The sequence below is a fragment of the Andrographis paniculata genome, unplaced genomic scaffold (assembly GCF_009805555.1).
Source record: "Andrographis paniculata isolate CXL003 unplaced genomic scaffold, ASM980555v1 Contig65END, whole genome shotgun sequence".
NCBI classification, from domain to species: domain Eukaryota; kingdom Viridiplantae; phylum Streptophyta; class Magnoliopsida; order Lamiales; family Acanthaceae; genus Andrographis; species Andrographis paniculata.
The window spans coordinates 1,550,947-1,567,195 of record NW_026137601.1 but is presented as its reverse complement, the minus strand read 5'-3'; the positions used below and the strand labels follow the sequence as shown (position 1 = coordinate 1,567,195).

Genomic DNA, 16,249 nt, shown 5'->3' with positions numbered 1-16,249 from the left:
AAAACCCCTCTCATGTGCCCTGTCTGTCTTTCCCATCTTGCCTACTTGTAATTATCATTATTATTATTATTATTATTATCATACAGACTACCACTCCCACAATCATCATATCCTTGTTGATCATAAATACAATCCAGAAAATAAATAAATTAAATACACAAAACTATAAAAGCCTTACTGTTTCATTAACAAGCTGTACTTACAATGTAGCATTAGAGCAATAGGAATAGTAGAAGATAGTATGTAGTAGTAGTATTCTTTTTACCACACAAATTTATCTACAGAGGCAGAGGAGGAAGAATGTGACTGATTTCACCCTTCTTCCCCAAACACGATGATTGATTTGATTTCCATCCAAACAAATAAAATTTCGAGAATCAACAACTCTTTAACTCAGTCTGCCATCATCATCAACATTTTGAATTTACCACCACCACCCTGCAAAAGGAACAAAAACTTCCTCTAGTTCAACAAAATATGAACAAATTCATAACACCCACCAAACAAATCCTTCATCTATATATATATATATATATATCATTACTAATATACCTCATCAAGATAACCACTTAATGCACTTCCCAACCCCTTCCTTCACCAGGTTGTTGGTTGTTGTTGTTTGATTTAACCACATTAATTTCTCAAATCCTAGTAGAGAGAGTAGTAGTAGTAGTAGTAGTAGTTGGCTAAAATTCAAGACTGTGCATCATCCGCATCCGAATCACTCCCCGACGAACTCCCTGAATCAGAATCTGTAAAAACAACCCCACACACCCCCATTTTCGATACTTTTGATTCCTCAACACATACTTGAAATGCAAGATGAATCAGAATAGTAAGCATCAATACCACTTGATGACGACGAATCACTGCTTGAGCTCCCAGAGCTGCTCGAACTACTGCTGCCATTGCCATTGCCATTGCCAGTGCCGATGCCACGGCCCTCGTCATTCTGACCGGCCTCTTGTCCACCACAACCACCGGGCCCTTCATCTTTCTCGATCTCCACAAGAGGAAACGTCGCCTCCGGCATGTCATCATCAATCTCCACATCTTCATCCTCATTCTCCCTGAATTTCTTCCCCAATTCATCCTCCTCGTTCTTATCACTCATCGCCCCCTAACACATGCATACAACAATGGAAACCTTTGAGTAATAATTCTTCGATCTATAACTGATAAAAGATTGATTAAATAAAATTCGAAAGTTAATTTACTAAGAAATACCATATCTGGGGCATGATCATCGGCTGCAGGATTGTTGTTCATCATCAAAGCTTGCCGCCTAATCTTGCTCTCCATTTTCTTCCAATTGGTCACAAACCTATCAAGCTCCCAGACAGTCTCTGTGTCGAGGGCCTCGATGTCGAGCTCAATTTCATCGCCATCCTGAGCCAAATGTGTATTCCTCTTTCTCACAATATGTATCAATTGAGGCATTTTCTCCTGAGGCAAACCCTGCAATCCAAGTCCAAGTTTCTGCTTCTCCTCCATAGTCATCTCTCTCTTGTTAGGATCCTTAGCTCTAGGCTTCGGAAGCTTCAACCCTCTCCCGATTTTCTGGTCTTTCCCAGCAAAGGTAGGGGCCGCCATGGCCGGAGAATGGTGCATTTCCATAAGCTCGGATGGCCGTTCGATTGCTTGAGGGATAGGAGGATCTGACGGCGTCGAAGCACTGGAATGAGCTTGCACTGGCGCTTGCTCGACAGGAACTGGAGGCGGTTTCGATTTTGGTTTCTTCCTTTTTGCTGCAAATGTTGGAATCTGATTACTTCTGTTGCTCAAAGAGCTCCCCTGCAATTCCACATTTCCACAGAATTGCGGTTCATCACTAACCCTAAACTCATGGAATCTCCTGTCACTTGGATCGACGAAGGTGTTGTTAATCTTCTCCTGTATTGGCTTAAACAAATCCTCAAACCTGGCCAACATCTGCTCGGCCATTACATTATACGGATCGTTCTTAGGGTTGTACAGCATAGCATTGTTGAAAGTTAGTCGCACATCAGCTGCAAAATCAACAGGCGACGCATACAAATTCTTGGAAAGATTTGATTTCACAGTACCTAGATCCATAGGGCGTTTGACGATTAAATGATAATCGTGAAGCCCCAAACCCACGGCGTCCACAGGCGTCTTGAAAACGTAACCGTACTTGTGCTTTATCAATTTAGCCACAATCTTGCTGCATTCCTTTAGCAGATCCTCGCAATTGGCCGGAGCGCACAAACTTCCGTTGCCGTTTAAATTCCACAATTTCTTCGGAACAGGTTCCAGCGATGCAACAGGCTTTTTCTTCCCAGGGATTTTTTTCGGCTTGGGTTGAGATCTAGGGTTTTCGACTCTGCTGAATTGACCGGAATCAATTCGATCTCGTAAATCACGAATCATACCGAGCTCCGACGACAATCGCTTGCGGAGATCGTGGAGCTCGGCCTTCGTGTACGACGAGACGCTGAAGGTCATATACGCGCCGTAACTAGCGTCTCTGCGGCTGCCGGAGGTCTGGTTGAAGGAATAGCCGTCGTCGGAGGCGCTCTGCGTCACGACTTGGGAATCAGCGTCGTTTCCATGGTAACGGCCGAGAGCGCCGTTCCCGGCGGCGTGGTGGAACTGCTTTTGCCTCTTCTTGGGGTTAGGGTTTCCATTCAAATGAGGATTCGAATACGGAATTTTCGCCATGTGTCCCCAGCTAGTCTCATTCTGGCTCGCTAGCACCGCAGACGCCATATACAGCACCGACGGTGCAACTCAGCTCCGGCGAATCTCCGGCCACAATTTCTCCGACAAACACGAACTGGACGGCCGCAAGCACCTCCCGCCACAAAAACCACTATCGAATCGCCATCCGCGCAACTTCCGAAAATCACAAAAAACGATTACCCTAGCATATCTAAATCGAACCGACTACAAGATCGAAAGAGAGATTCTCGAAACCCTAATACTGACGATAAACGAATTGGGGTTTCGTTTTTGAGCGAGGAAACGAGGAGGCCATGGACTGCCTCTTAAAGGCGCATTAAGCTGCCCGTCAATATTTCGGGCAGTGTATGGTCCGTCGATCGATAATGGACCGACGATCCAACGGCACACATGGATTTGTCTGCTGGCCGGGGGGTTGACCGAAGCATCTGTCATCGACGGTCCAGATTAAGTCCTTTAAACACGTGGCATATTCACAACCACCAGATGTAGTGGGAACTGCGTCTGATGGTTTAGGTGGGTCCCATAGTGACGTGGCATTAAAGACGTGAATGTGAAGGAAAGCCGCTTTGGCACGTGACCCGTCAGGAGGATCTCGTCAATGTAAAGTAGAATTACCTAATTACCCCTCCAAGGCTTAGTCTGTACTCCTCATTAATGTGAAAACCGCCTGAGGGCATAATTGAAAAACCATAAAACGATTGCAGATCGCCGGACCCATCGACATCAAAATCATTAATGGCGGAAAGCAACACGGAGAGGCGAATAGGCGATCCGATCTGATATATATATATATATAGGTGACGGTCACGTATGAACGAAGCCTTTCCCAACGCTACGCCTACGCGGCTCAGAAATTTCCAACAGGTAGGAAGAGGAGGAGGAGTCCTTTAATTACTTACTAATTTGCAGCTATATCCATCTCCCTTCACACGACCTTTTTGTCGTCTAAGACGAAACGTAGCTGCTTTTACGGAGATTAGATCCTTCAGCATCCAGTTATGGTGGTCGGAATCCGCAGATCAGCCTCAGGATGTGTCGCCTCCGCCGTAGCTGCTGCAGGAGATGCGGTGTTTTGAATTGAATTTGGGTTGCATTTGAGGTGAATTTGGTGTGCATTTAGGGTTCTGCAATTCTAGCATGTTCCTTCGCCGTGAATATTGATGAGGTATGTATGTATGTATGTGTATGGTTGGTGGTTGGGTGGGTGAAAATTTGAAATAGTCATCAGAAGTAGTCTCCACATTTGGGAAAAATGGATTTGTTACTATTTAAAATCAAATCCGAAAGTTAAAATATTAAGCTCTGTTTAATTAGATTTTTTTCTTTTTTAAAAATGCATATAATATTCTTTTTATTATTTAAATCTATAAAATATTTTTATTGTCATAAAAAAAGTTTATTTATATTTAGCGCACAATTAGAATAAGAATTCTTTTTAACAAAAATGTCATATAAATAGAGAGTTATTTCATTTTAGCATACCATCTTGCTTAAAATTTTTATTCCAACTTTTTTCATTGATAGATAAATATATTTATCCTTGTTTAGTATTTCCTATTTTTTTTTAACATTAATTACAAAGTTTCTCTTGCTAAATATTTATATTTCTATTTTTATGTATTATATAAATTCTTTTTATAAAATAATGTAAAAATATTTTTATGTAACAGAAATAATATATTTTATTAAAAATCAAACTTATTCCATCCAAAAATATTTAGGTTGGAGTTCAAGTATTCAAAATTTTAATTAGATAGGTCCGAGTTTTTAATTGACCTGATCATTCTAAATATAAAAACTAGGGCACCGCATGACAAGAAACTCAAACTCTATCTGATTTTATTTTATATCTAAATTATTATTTTTATAATATGTTACAAATAAAATAGTATAAAAAAAATTAAAATTATAAATAATTTGTGTTAGTTTTTAGATTTTCGAATTTGTCTTGTGTGAGGTACTTTGGGTTGATTATCGGGTAACCTGAAATAAAATTATATTGATATGAATTTGATTCAATAAAATTCATGCCTTATTTGAATTTCGAATTTCAGATTGAAAATTTGGTTCCGATCAAGTTATGGATAAGTGAATTTTTTTATATCCACAGCTCAAGTCGATACAATCACGATCCGAAAATATGAATTGTCACCCGTTATATTCATTTTGTTTATATTAGTATTGAAATATTTATTAAATTAAATTAAATTTTCAACCTTTTATTTATATTTAAATTAAACACAATTAACAAATATACATAAATTAAATTAAATTTTCAACCTTTTATTTATATTTAAAATTCTCATTTTTTTAAAAAATTAGTTTGAAGGTAATTATAAATAAATAAATACTCTCTTTGTCCACTAAAATTAGCACAATTTGGTCCGACATGGAGATTAAGAAAAATGAATATTTTATTAAAAAAGTGATAGATAGTTGAGAGTGTTTTTGAAAATTTAGTTAGAAATTAAAGTAAACAAAGAGATAAAATGTAATAAAGCTAATGATATTTTTTGTAAATAAATGTTGAATAGAGGATAATAACTAAATATTTTATTGATTTTATCAAAATTAGTAATAAGATAAATTTAACGTACAGATTAAAAAAAAATGTGAAAATAAATTTGATGGACGAAAAAAATATTTATTTATTTATATTATATATAATTTTATTAATTATAAAATATTATCTATATTGTATATATTTTATTGAAATACAATGATAATTAGACAAAAAGTTTTAAACAAAACTAAAAGGAAGCCACAGGAGAATGGAAACATCATGTTATCATAAAAAAATCTTCGTAAAAACGATCAGATATTTTCAACATAGAAGATATTTTCAAGTAGTAGAATTGGAATTTGTCCTCCTTAATAATTAAAAACTACTCCATTAAACAAAAATACATTTTCAAAAGTCAATGCTAACAACATTTTATTTCATATATAAATATATATTCTCTTCTTCTCACTTTTCATGTCCATTTTTCCATTTTTGTCCGTCTCATTTATTTTATCATTTTTTTTTAAAGAATTATACATTTTAATTTTATTTTAAAAAATTTAATTTATAATTTTTAAATTTTAATTATACTAATCAATTATCTTAAACTTAATCTATAATTATTTTTATTATACAATAATTATATTCACTAATAAATTTTTAATTATTTATTAATTATACCTCTTCTTATGTCAAAAAAATGGACAAAATATTCTAATGAAGTATATCAAATTCCCCATTAGTGTATTTTACTCATATATCTTGTAGAAGTATTTATCAGACAATTATTTATTAATTTTTAAAAAAAAATAAAATATCAAATTAAATATATATTTTTTATTTTTTATATTATATTAAAAGTTAATTTTACGCACGTAAACAACACATCAATATTAACATACACTAAAGACTTTAAAAATATTAAAATTTAATATTTAGTGTTTTATATATATATATATAAATAAATATGATACTACTGTATTTTTGAAATATTAAATAGTGCTAGAATTTCTAAAATTATTGTGTAAATATTTTTTTCCTATTATGCTATTACAAAATTGCAAGTATATATATATATATATATATACACACATAATAGTAGCACTAAAAAAATATATACAACAAAGCCATGAATTTATGAACTCCTGGGGAAGAAGCGAAGCAAATCCAGAGCAAGTGCTAGAAAAAATACAAGAGGTCGCAGCATTCATCGATCAAACAACAGCAACACATGGCTGCAAGGCTACACGCATAAATCATTGAAGAAGGTATGTTAATTAGAAAGATCATAGAGGAGGAGGAGATCAGGTAGCTCAAGAAGAAGAAGAAGAAGAAGAAAATAGGATTCTAGCTATGAACTAAATTAGGGCGATCTGTAGAGATCGATAACTAGGAATTAATTAGCTGTGTGTTTATGTATGTACCATCCTTCAAGGCATCCGATTTGCCTTTGCGGAGGGGGAGCCGTGTACTGTGGCGGTGCCATTACAGGAGGAGGAGCTCCTTGGTAATAGTAACCTGTGCCATAACTATGAGGTTATGCAGGTCATGCGGATGGATTTCCCTAATCTGGATGAGATGAGTGACTCTGTGAACTAGTGATTTTATATGAAGGATTTTGATAGAAGACTCTGGTTGGAAGAGGATTGGTTAATTACTTCAAACAGTAAATGAAAATCAAATCGGTATAGAACAAAAGTGTTCTATACAATTCCTTTTCATCTCTGTAATATGTACAGATTCACCTCAACCTTTTCCTTTCCTTGCCAAATAGAGAAGTCATATCAAACTAACAGATTAAATCACAATCAGAAGACTGAAAACCAGGAAGAATTACCCAATCCTTTGATAGGAAAAACTTAGAACACATACAAAATTCCAAAACACAGAGTTCCAGTAGATAGATCTCACCAATTAGAGAAACATATAATCACATTAAGGAAAAATCGAATAAGAAAACAGATCAAACTTACCTTGCGGAGGGTAGGGATAAGCATACTTCGGCGGTTCGTTCATTTTCCAGAGAATCAATCACAACCGAGGTAATTTCTCAAAAACAACACAAAATAAAAAAAAAACTGGAGATTCAAACATATATATCTATCTGGAGATAACAAATTTGATTTGATTTGAAGTGCATAGAATTATAGAATTATTTTCCCTCGGAAAGAGAGAACCAACCAGAGGAAGCAGGGATGAGATCGTAGGAATGCTCTGGAAACTTTTCGGTCCGTCTTCGGAATTCGAATTCAAATCAACACCATCATCAATCACTGTCTTCTTCTCCAACTCCTTTTGCGCGGGCGATTAATGACGACTTCATCTGCCGCGCGAAAAGCGCTACTGTCAACCTAACACGTGGCGGCGATTCATAAATGCGACTTTTCTCAATTCATAATGCGACTTCTCACTGTGTGGCGCTTTTCTGGTGTGTTCCTAATAATTACGCCACATCACGAGCACGCAATTATTAATGCTTTCATGTCTTTTCGTAAATTCTTGCCATCTGTGATCAATAATTAAATTTGGAATATTTTAGGGTGGGTGAGGATGAGATGCGTTTTTGGGTTTTATTTTCGAAAAAAAAAAAATGCTATAATTTGAAAATTAAAATTTCTCATTATTTTTAATTAAAAAATAATACTTAATAGAAACTTCGTAAATTAATTTCATTGTTAATGACCTAAAATCAGACAATTGTAGGAATTTTCAAGAATTAACCAATCAAAACTGTTAACTCTAAAATAATTAGAGTACAATTTTTAGTTAAAATATAAAATATAAAATTAAATTTTTATTTTTTATTCAAAAACATTCAAAATGCGAAGAAAGAATTGTTTGCCTTGCTTTGGTATGTGTGTGCGCTCTGCACCTCTCTGACATGTGAAAACTGCACTAAATAGGCATTTAAAATATATTTTCTAAATTTTTATTATACAATCTCCGCTGGCACTTAAAAAATAATAAGTTAGTTTTTCTAGAAAAAACATACTGTACAAATACTAATTAGGTAACTATTTCTAATGATATATATTAATATAATATAATACAAATACGTATAATAAAAATAATATGCTAATTAGCACTATAACTAAACAGACTATTTAAATACAAAAATGCAAACCAATCACACCTTAGAGCAAAGGGAAATTTGAAGTCGAATTACCTCCATAATAAAGTGACAAAATATTGATATATAAATTAGGAAAAAAATGTATAACCCAAAAAAACAGCAGTGATGGGCAGAGTGACAGGTGATGACAAGAACCACTGTCAACTTATTGAATTATAGTAAAATCTTTCATCGTACAAACTGCACAAACAGCCATTGAAATTATCCAAAATAATTAACATATAACCTTAAACAAAGGTAGGCAGGTAGGTAGGTAAGGTACCTTGTGAACTTGTAGAATTGATGGCTTGTGGTAGGAAGAATCATGCTTGCAGAAAGCTTGCATATTTGGCACCAAGAAAGAGCCTCTGGATGCAGAGCAAGGCATTTTTAGTGACCTCGGCATTCTCGTGATTCATCAGTTTCATAACACGGTCCTTAGCCTTAAGGTCGGTCACAATGACGCGTCCAGCGGGGTGGCACTGAATAAATTGTGAGAGATCATAGCAAGCAACAGCAAGTGTTCTGGGATCGGTGGATGTGTCCAAGATAGTGAGAAGGACCCTTAGGATCTGCAAATAATAATGTTATTGCAAAAAGAGAGGTGAATATGAATGCAATGTGCCGGGAAAGCATTTTAATAGAAGTCTAAGTATAGTCGGGATTAGAAGTTTTCTGGTCATTAAACGGTGGGGGATTTATACCTGGAAGTCATGCTCCTCAAAGCTTGTGATGTTCTCCCGCCAGAATATAGGGTCTTTGTGCATGGGTGACCAGTCGAGATGTCCAAGGAGAACCTCCTGCTTATACTTATCGAAAGAACTGAGCTTCTTGATGTTGTCTTTCAGACCTTCCTCCAGCTGATTCAGAGCTTCCAGTAGATCCTGCAGAAAAAGAAAATATGTACAAAAGGCAATTGAAACAGGATAGAACAGCAGGACCGTAATTTCAAATTCACTATGCTTGAGAAAAATTAAACTTTGGGGGGACTCTAGAATAATTCGGGTGTGTTCTTTTATCAAACTTTACAAAATTTCTACTATTCACTAAAATTTTCCCACAAAAAAACATCAGATTAAACATCTATTTTATATTTTCTTTATTATACTAAAAATAACTTTTTACATTCAAAATATGACATTAACACCTATCTATATCACATCATATAATTATTTCAATTTAAAACTTTTACTATTCAAATCCAAAATCCAAACCCGCAAACAAACACACATCACAGAAAATACAACATTGATTCCATTCTAGGCTTATTGGTATGAGAATAGCATCAAATTCAAGGATATTTAGATATCTTGTTTATAGGGTCTTTTCCTTTTCTGTTTGAAATGATAAATAAGCAATTATGAGTTTGTAACCCTAAATAAATACTCACCTCATCACTCCATGCTTGAGCTTTTAAGTTCTGAACAATCTGTGGCAGTCCAAGGTCCACCATCTGAGCACCAAATGTCCCTTTGTGTTGCAAATTCCGAAGAGTCAAGATGACCACCCTAACAACCTGCAAGTCGACATTCAGATTATTCAGTTCCCAGTGGAAGATTAGTAATATGTATAGTCCACAGCCAACATACAGCGGATATCAAAAGTCTATCAAGATTGGGATATTTTCTTAAATAAACTAAACCATGAAAGAAACAGCCATTATATAACTTACTTTTTCCTTTGTGGAACCTTTAACCACTTCAATCAACCGCGGCAAGCACCTAGAAGTAGCCAAGTACTCAACAGCAGGCTCGTAGTAGGACAGGAGCCATACACAAAGGCAGGTTTCGTAGAGAAGCTGTTCTCAACATATGAAAAATATTATCAAGTCACAGGAACAAGATATTACTCCAATGAAGAACAAGCTAGTCAACTTTACATCTAGAATGGAATGAAATACCATGTAAATGAATGGTAGGAACTACTCAATCCATTCCACTAGTTGGATGTATCAGTTTCTATATTAGTTGGTTTGAATTTTTTCGTGTATACAACTTTAAAGAAAATAATTATCCAAATTGTCTCCCCTTATGCTCTAGATTACATATACTTCACTAATAATAGAACAATCTTATTACAATCGAACAGTAACATGAATTAGATATGACACAATCTTTAAGAAAAACTGTTGTCTATAGTCTTTATGGATGCTGAGATTAGGGAATACAATTCTGAGTATTCTTTATTTAACAGAAATTATTTTAAGGAGAATTTTCAGTTCATATTGTTGGAAACTAAATTATCATTTTGGAGGAAAAACTTTCAATCTGTTATCCTAGAAGAAGGTAGGGTACATGTGAAACATACAGTAACATTACCTGGATGGACTGTTGAGTGGATGCTGGAGAAATTAGAGGAATGAGCAACTTCACTCCATCTGCTTGAACAAATGAAAATCTCACAATAGGCTCCTTCAGTAAGGTTGCTAGGCTATTAACAGCTGTAGGAATGCCACAAGTAGGATGAGATGGCTTCTTCAGCTGCATGGTAGAAAAGCATAAGTACAAGTCTTTCTAATCTGATTCATTGCTATTTTAATTTCTAACAGTATATCCTTTGTTAATAGTTACTTATATGATATTCATGAGTGACCAAGTAATTAGTGAAATTATTAACATACGATGTGAACAATAAAATTAATTCCTGCAACCATGTTGATATCAACAAAGCCCAGAACTCTTGAATTGTTATGATGTCATGATCGAAAACCTATTGCTGTTTGAAGGAAAATAGCTTTACCCATGGAGACTTCATCTACTTATTTTTTCCCCTTTTTTCTGGCTGAATTGTTATTGTCTTAGGACTCACAACAGTCTGGACTTTATATAGATGTTTCTAGTAACTGCTGAACTCAGCATCTATTCCCTAACTACAAAAACTCATGCAACAATAACTACATAGCAGGAGACACTTGCATCAAATGAGTTCACGATATATATCTTTAATTGCTACTTGCATCAAACACCATGATACAAAAACAGCATGTGAAAAAATGGTGGTTACGATTTGATTTATCCCAAGCCCATCAGTTGTTTGGACACAGAATTTGCATCATAACAGGATCAACAAAGGGGCATGACATTAACTGTTGATCAAGAAGTAGTTACCCAATGCCCTAGAGCACATATATCTCTTGATCACTACTTTCTAAGAAAATCAATAGTACAAACTGTCAAATGAAGCTTTTGAGGTCTCGGTTGTAGTAAAACTAATACCATACAAGAAAATAAGACCATATATAGGCCCCCCTTTTAGAATATGAATACAATATGCCATTTCTGATCTCCTAGAAGAGAACTAATGCATTTAGGAGCACAGAGACAAACCTGTGAACACAACCAGTCAACCAGTCCCTTCAAAACATCATCTATAGTTGTGATCTTCTTCTTTGAACCTGATGCTCCATTAGCAATAGCACCATCCTGAGCTTTAGGTCTTCCACTAGAAATGAAGAAATAAGAATGGTATGTAAGCCATATCTAAAACCAAGTGTTACTAATAAGATATAAATAGAGAGGCATACCTCACTATCAAAGAAAGTATTTTACAGCTCTTCTCTTGTATAAACCAATTACCTTCAGAGAGCAACCTGCAAAGTAAAAAAGGATGAGCATGCCGATTTTATTATACGAAAGAAACACACTAGAACACAAAATTCCAATTGTGTATTACATAGCAAAAAAATGCATCATACTTAAATGTAAGAAATTACTTAAAATTTTCAGATATTAAAATGCAGGTTGAATACATAACAGCTATAGAAATTCAAACATATTTACAATATTTATTTGTTGTCTATCATCGATAATAGGTGGCTCTGCCATAGTGTGCTGATTTGGGAAAGTACAAACACGAGGAAAACATATGTAAACACATCTGAAAGGCCTAAGTGAACAGCACTAGATATAACATGCAACAATAAGTGAATGGAGATCATTGCCTTAGGAAAGGCTCGTATATGTCCTCATCAGCAAGAGTCTTATCATGAAACAATCTAGCTCTTTTAGAGTTTGCTGCCATTGAAAAAGCACAAGAAACGAAAGATATTAGTCACTTGAAATGATAAAAGCAAATGAAAGGGTTATGTGTATGACTCTTACCTGAAAGCATCTCATCAATCAGGGCTAAAACATACTCCACAGTTTCTTCCTTGAATATGTCACGCAGGATGCTAACAAAAACACGAATATAAGCAGGGCCATCCTGCAACAAATTTTTCCGTAAGCAACTAAGAGAACACCTATTACCAATCATTCACACGACTTTGCTTGATGAACCCCTAACCACTACTTGATCAATGAATTAGAAACCACAGATTCATCATATCAAACCCAATCAAACACAGAAGCTAATTATAATCGCCCATCAGGTTTCAGCTCATATTACATGGACCCAACTCCGGGGAAATCATAGGTGGCGTAACTAATTACTGTAAAATAGCAAAAGCATTACGCGCAGAGCTCCTACATAACTAATCATCAAACAACATATTTAACCAAGAAACCAGACAAAAGTCAGAGTACTTTACTTAACAAACAGCATAAATAACTTTCCTTTTACCAACAGCATTTCATATGTTTTCAACAACAAAATTTACGTATATGGCAGCAAGATAATTAGTTAGAAGCAGTAATTGTTCGAATTGATCATACATCATCCAGTAACTGAGCCTTGTAATTCTCCGGTTTCTTGTCGTAGCGCCGCAGCAGCTGAAGCCCCGTCCCCGATATGAGCTTAGCGGTCATATAAGTCTCCCATGGAATATCCCTTCGCAATACCTTCACAGGATAAAACCAACACGGTCAAAATTCAAAAACAAATGATCCACCACCAAAACCCCCTTCGACGAACAAGAAAATCACAATACAACAAAGATCACCAATTAATAAAAACGAACTTATCAAACGCAAATGCGAACACTCCGGACCAAAAATAAGCCACACGAATCGCCGGCGCCGGCCGATTTACATCCAGTCGTGCAGTTACAAAAGGATTGTATAGATTTCAACTGGAAACATACCTGTTCAACAGAGAGCTCGCCTTGATCCGCAGGCATTTTCAAGATTCAGAATTCGTAAACCGATTAATTGCTCACTACAGATCGGAATCGGAATCGCTACAAGATGAGTATACGATCCACAGAATCCCCAATTATCGTTTCTCTCTCATACACATATGTCTTTGGATGCAGAGAGAAAATAAGGTTGGTTTAGTATATAATCTTTTTTTCTTTAAAAATAATTTACTTATTACTTATTTATCTTTTATTAAACGCTTCAAAGTGGTTTTAATTGGAATTTATGAAAATTAAAAATTATAAGAAAGTTACAATTCAGGAATAGTTGTTTTATTATGTTTTTTTATTATATAATTATTCCTCTGATAAAATTATTTTATTTAGAAATGATGGTTGTTTACCCATAATTTTTTTTTTTTTTACATAATTCTAATATATATATATATATATATTTACACTTTTACAAACATCAATATTTAATATAAAAATATTATCAATATAATTTTTAATATTTTATTTAAATAAAAAATTTTCAAATCAAAATATTAGACCAATAAATTGGATGTTTGTTTTTTACTTTTCTCTCTACTTTTTGGATTTATTTTTTTCAGTTATAATTTTTAATTAAATGATAATTTAATATGATATTTTATAAAATTAAAATAAAATAATTTTATTAAAATTTTATAATAATTAAATAATAAAAAACAATCAAATATTAGGTTTATTTGTCAAATAAAGAAAAATTCATACAATTTCAATATATATAATATACCATATTCTATTATATTATAAAAAATCAATATTTAATGTGAAATATTATTTCTTCGGTTTTAAAGTAATAGTCTCGTTTTTTATTTTTAATTCGTCTTAAAATAATAGTGTTATTTACATAAATAATCATATCGTTATAAAATTATTTATACTTTATTATTATTATTATTATTACACAAATATCATTTTTTTTTTATACAAATGCACTTACAATATATTTTAGTTTTTTACACCAATATCATTATTTCTTAAATTTATCATATTGAAACCAAATAAAACTATTGTTTCGTAAGAAAAGAAGTATATTTTTTACATAACAACATAATTCTTCCTATTTCACCTTTAAAAAAAAATCAAATTAAAACATCAAATAAAAAAAAATAAAAATTGACATTTTAGTTTTTATCTATTTTCTCTTTAAATTTTAACTGGGGTGCACCCAACAACTGAGGCCCACACGACTCAATTCAACCTATTTTTTTTATACAGTTTTTTCATCAATTTCAAGTGTTTTTCTCTATGGCCAGAGAAAAAACACTAGTATTTGAATTTGTGCAATGATATTCTTGTGGAATGACAAGGAGTTCTTTCAAATAGGAGCATGATTTTTTGTGTTCACGTTATTTTATTTTTATGACGTAAAAATTCGCAAATGTTATCTGAAAAGTACGTACGTAAATCTTCGGCCGAACGTAATATTCTACAAATTAGGTCCGACAAGACAAATCACATTAAGCAAAGCATAATTTTTTGTGTTCGCATTTTTATCACCGAAGGCATCTCTAATCCAGTGCCATAACTAACCCTAAATATCACGGTCAATTTTTTACGTTGTCTTTTATTTTTAAATTTCTTTATTGATGGTTTTTTAATTTATTTTTTATTTATTTATTTTTTAAATAGTGAAAATTATAAAAAGAAAAAGTTATTTAAAATGATGTAGTATTAAATAGAATATTTGAATAATATTAGGAAAAACTATGAGTTTTTGTTGAAATATAAATATTATAACAATTGCATTTGTAGAGTTAGATCTGTATACATTGAAGATGGTCTAAATCAATTGAGGGAGATTTGGAGAGACAGAAGTGTACTTTCATTAAACTATTGTGCAACATAATTTTCCAAAGATTTCTATTTTGCAATTTGGAGGGTGACACCTTAGACCACTTACAACGCAAATCATATATTCTCTCCGTCCATAACTATGTATATGTTTGCTTTTTACACGAAGTTTTAAAAATATTAATATTATATTGGGATGTAATAGGAATAAAGTATAAATAATTAAAATAATTTTATTAGTATTGTATGATATCTGTGTAATATATTGTAAGTTATAAGGGTATTTGTAGTGTTAGGTAGACAGTACAACTACTAAAAATAAATAAATACTTTGTTATGGAACGGATTAAAAATGAAAAAATAGATAATTTGTTATGAGGCGGAGGGAATAAGAATCTTTACTATAGTTTTTCTTTCTCCCTCGTGAGGTCGCATCAACTTAAAAATTCATTAAAAAAAAATTCATCAAGTTCTTTTCTTAAATTGTAGAATCTAAAATAATATTTTTCAAATTTCTTTTTTTTTTTTCCGCATCAACAAACTTATTCTTTTATTTAATACAAATTTTATATAACATATATTTTTTTAAAATATATCCTAATGTATTATAATAATTTATATTTAATAAAATAATATAATATTTTATTTTTATTTTTATAAAATATAATATTTTTAACTTTTAAAATTAATATAAATTATTTATGGATATATTTTTTAATGAAATATATAAAAATTTATTTTTAAAATATAATTAATATAAAAATTAAATATTTTTAATATTATTATTAAATTTAATAATGAAAAAATTATAATTATATTTATTATTCCATTCGTTTCATCTTGTTTCACCATATTAAGGTTCTTAGATAGTTAAGAACACCCCATTTGTCCGTGCTCTTATTGTCAAGGTTTTATTCTCCACAAATGACTGTAAATGCTCTTATGTTGTCAAAATTGCTTTTATAGTAAATGTGAATTGGGGTTGTGATTTAAATTTTAATCTAAATAGTACTTTTATGTAATATTTTTATTTTAAAAAAATAATAATATCATGTTTTAATTCAAAATACTA

The 16,249-nt window shown here is 32.9% G+C and overlaps 2 protein-coding genes across 7 annotated transcripts; both read right to left on the bottom strand.

The window, feature by feature from the left end:
- Positions 1-164: 164 nt before the first annotated feature.
- On the bottom strand, positions 165-2,993 carry LOC127262145 (transcription factor GTE7-like). Its single transcript, XM_051290683.1, has 4 exons — positions 1,228-2,993; positions 850-1,120; positions 553-752; positions 165-438 (listed from the first exon to the last, which is right to left on the bottom strand). Exons 1-3 carry the CDS (start codon positions 2,728-2,730, stop codon positions 694-696), a joined length of 1,833 nt encoding a protein of 610 aa, XP_051146640.1. The 5' UTR covers positions 2,731-2,993; the 3' UTR covers positions 165-438; positions 553-693.
- Positions 2,994-6,414: 3,421 nt separating this feature from the next.
- LOC127262146 (V-type proton ATPase subunit H-like) lies at positions 6,415-13,524 on the bottom strand. 6 transcript variants are annotated; one of them, XR_007841063.1, is made up of 15 exons: positions 13,342-13,524; positions 12,974-13,099; positions 12,422-12,524; positions 12,262-12,334; positions 11,845-11,910; positions 11,648-11,762; positions 10,640-10,801; positions 9,994-10,119; positions 9,712-9,837; positions 9,026-9,205; positions 8,605-8,893; positions 7,391-7,715; positions 7,183-7,258; positions 6,634-6,727; positions 6,415-6,452 (listed from the first exon to the last, which is right to left on the bottom strand). XR_007841063.1 is itself a non-coding variant. In XM_051290685.1 (12 exons), exons 1-11 carry the CDS (start codon positions 13,375-13,377, stop codon positions 8,645-8,647), a joined length of 1,362 nt encoding a protein of 453 aa, XP_051146642.1. In that variant the 5' UTR covers positions 13,378-13,524; the 3' UTR covers positions 8,344-8,522; positions 8,605-8,644. The 6 variants fall into 6 exon arrangements, 2 of the variants coding, with proteins under 2 accessions (XP_051146642.1, XP_051146641.1); XR_007841064.1 differs by having other exon boundaries at positions 7,391-7,645; XR_007841066.1 differs by lacking the exon at positions 7,183-7,258.
- Between the last annotated feature and the right edge of the window lie 2,725 nt (positions 13,525-16,249).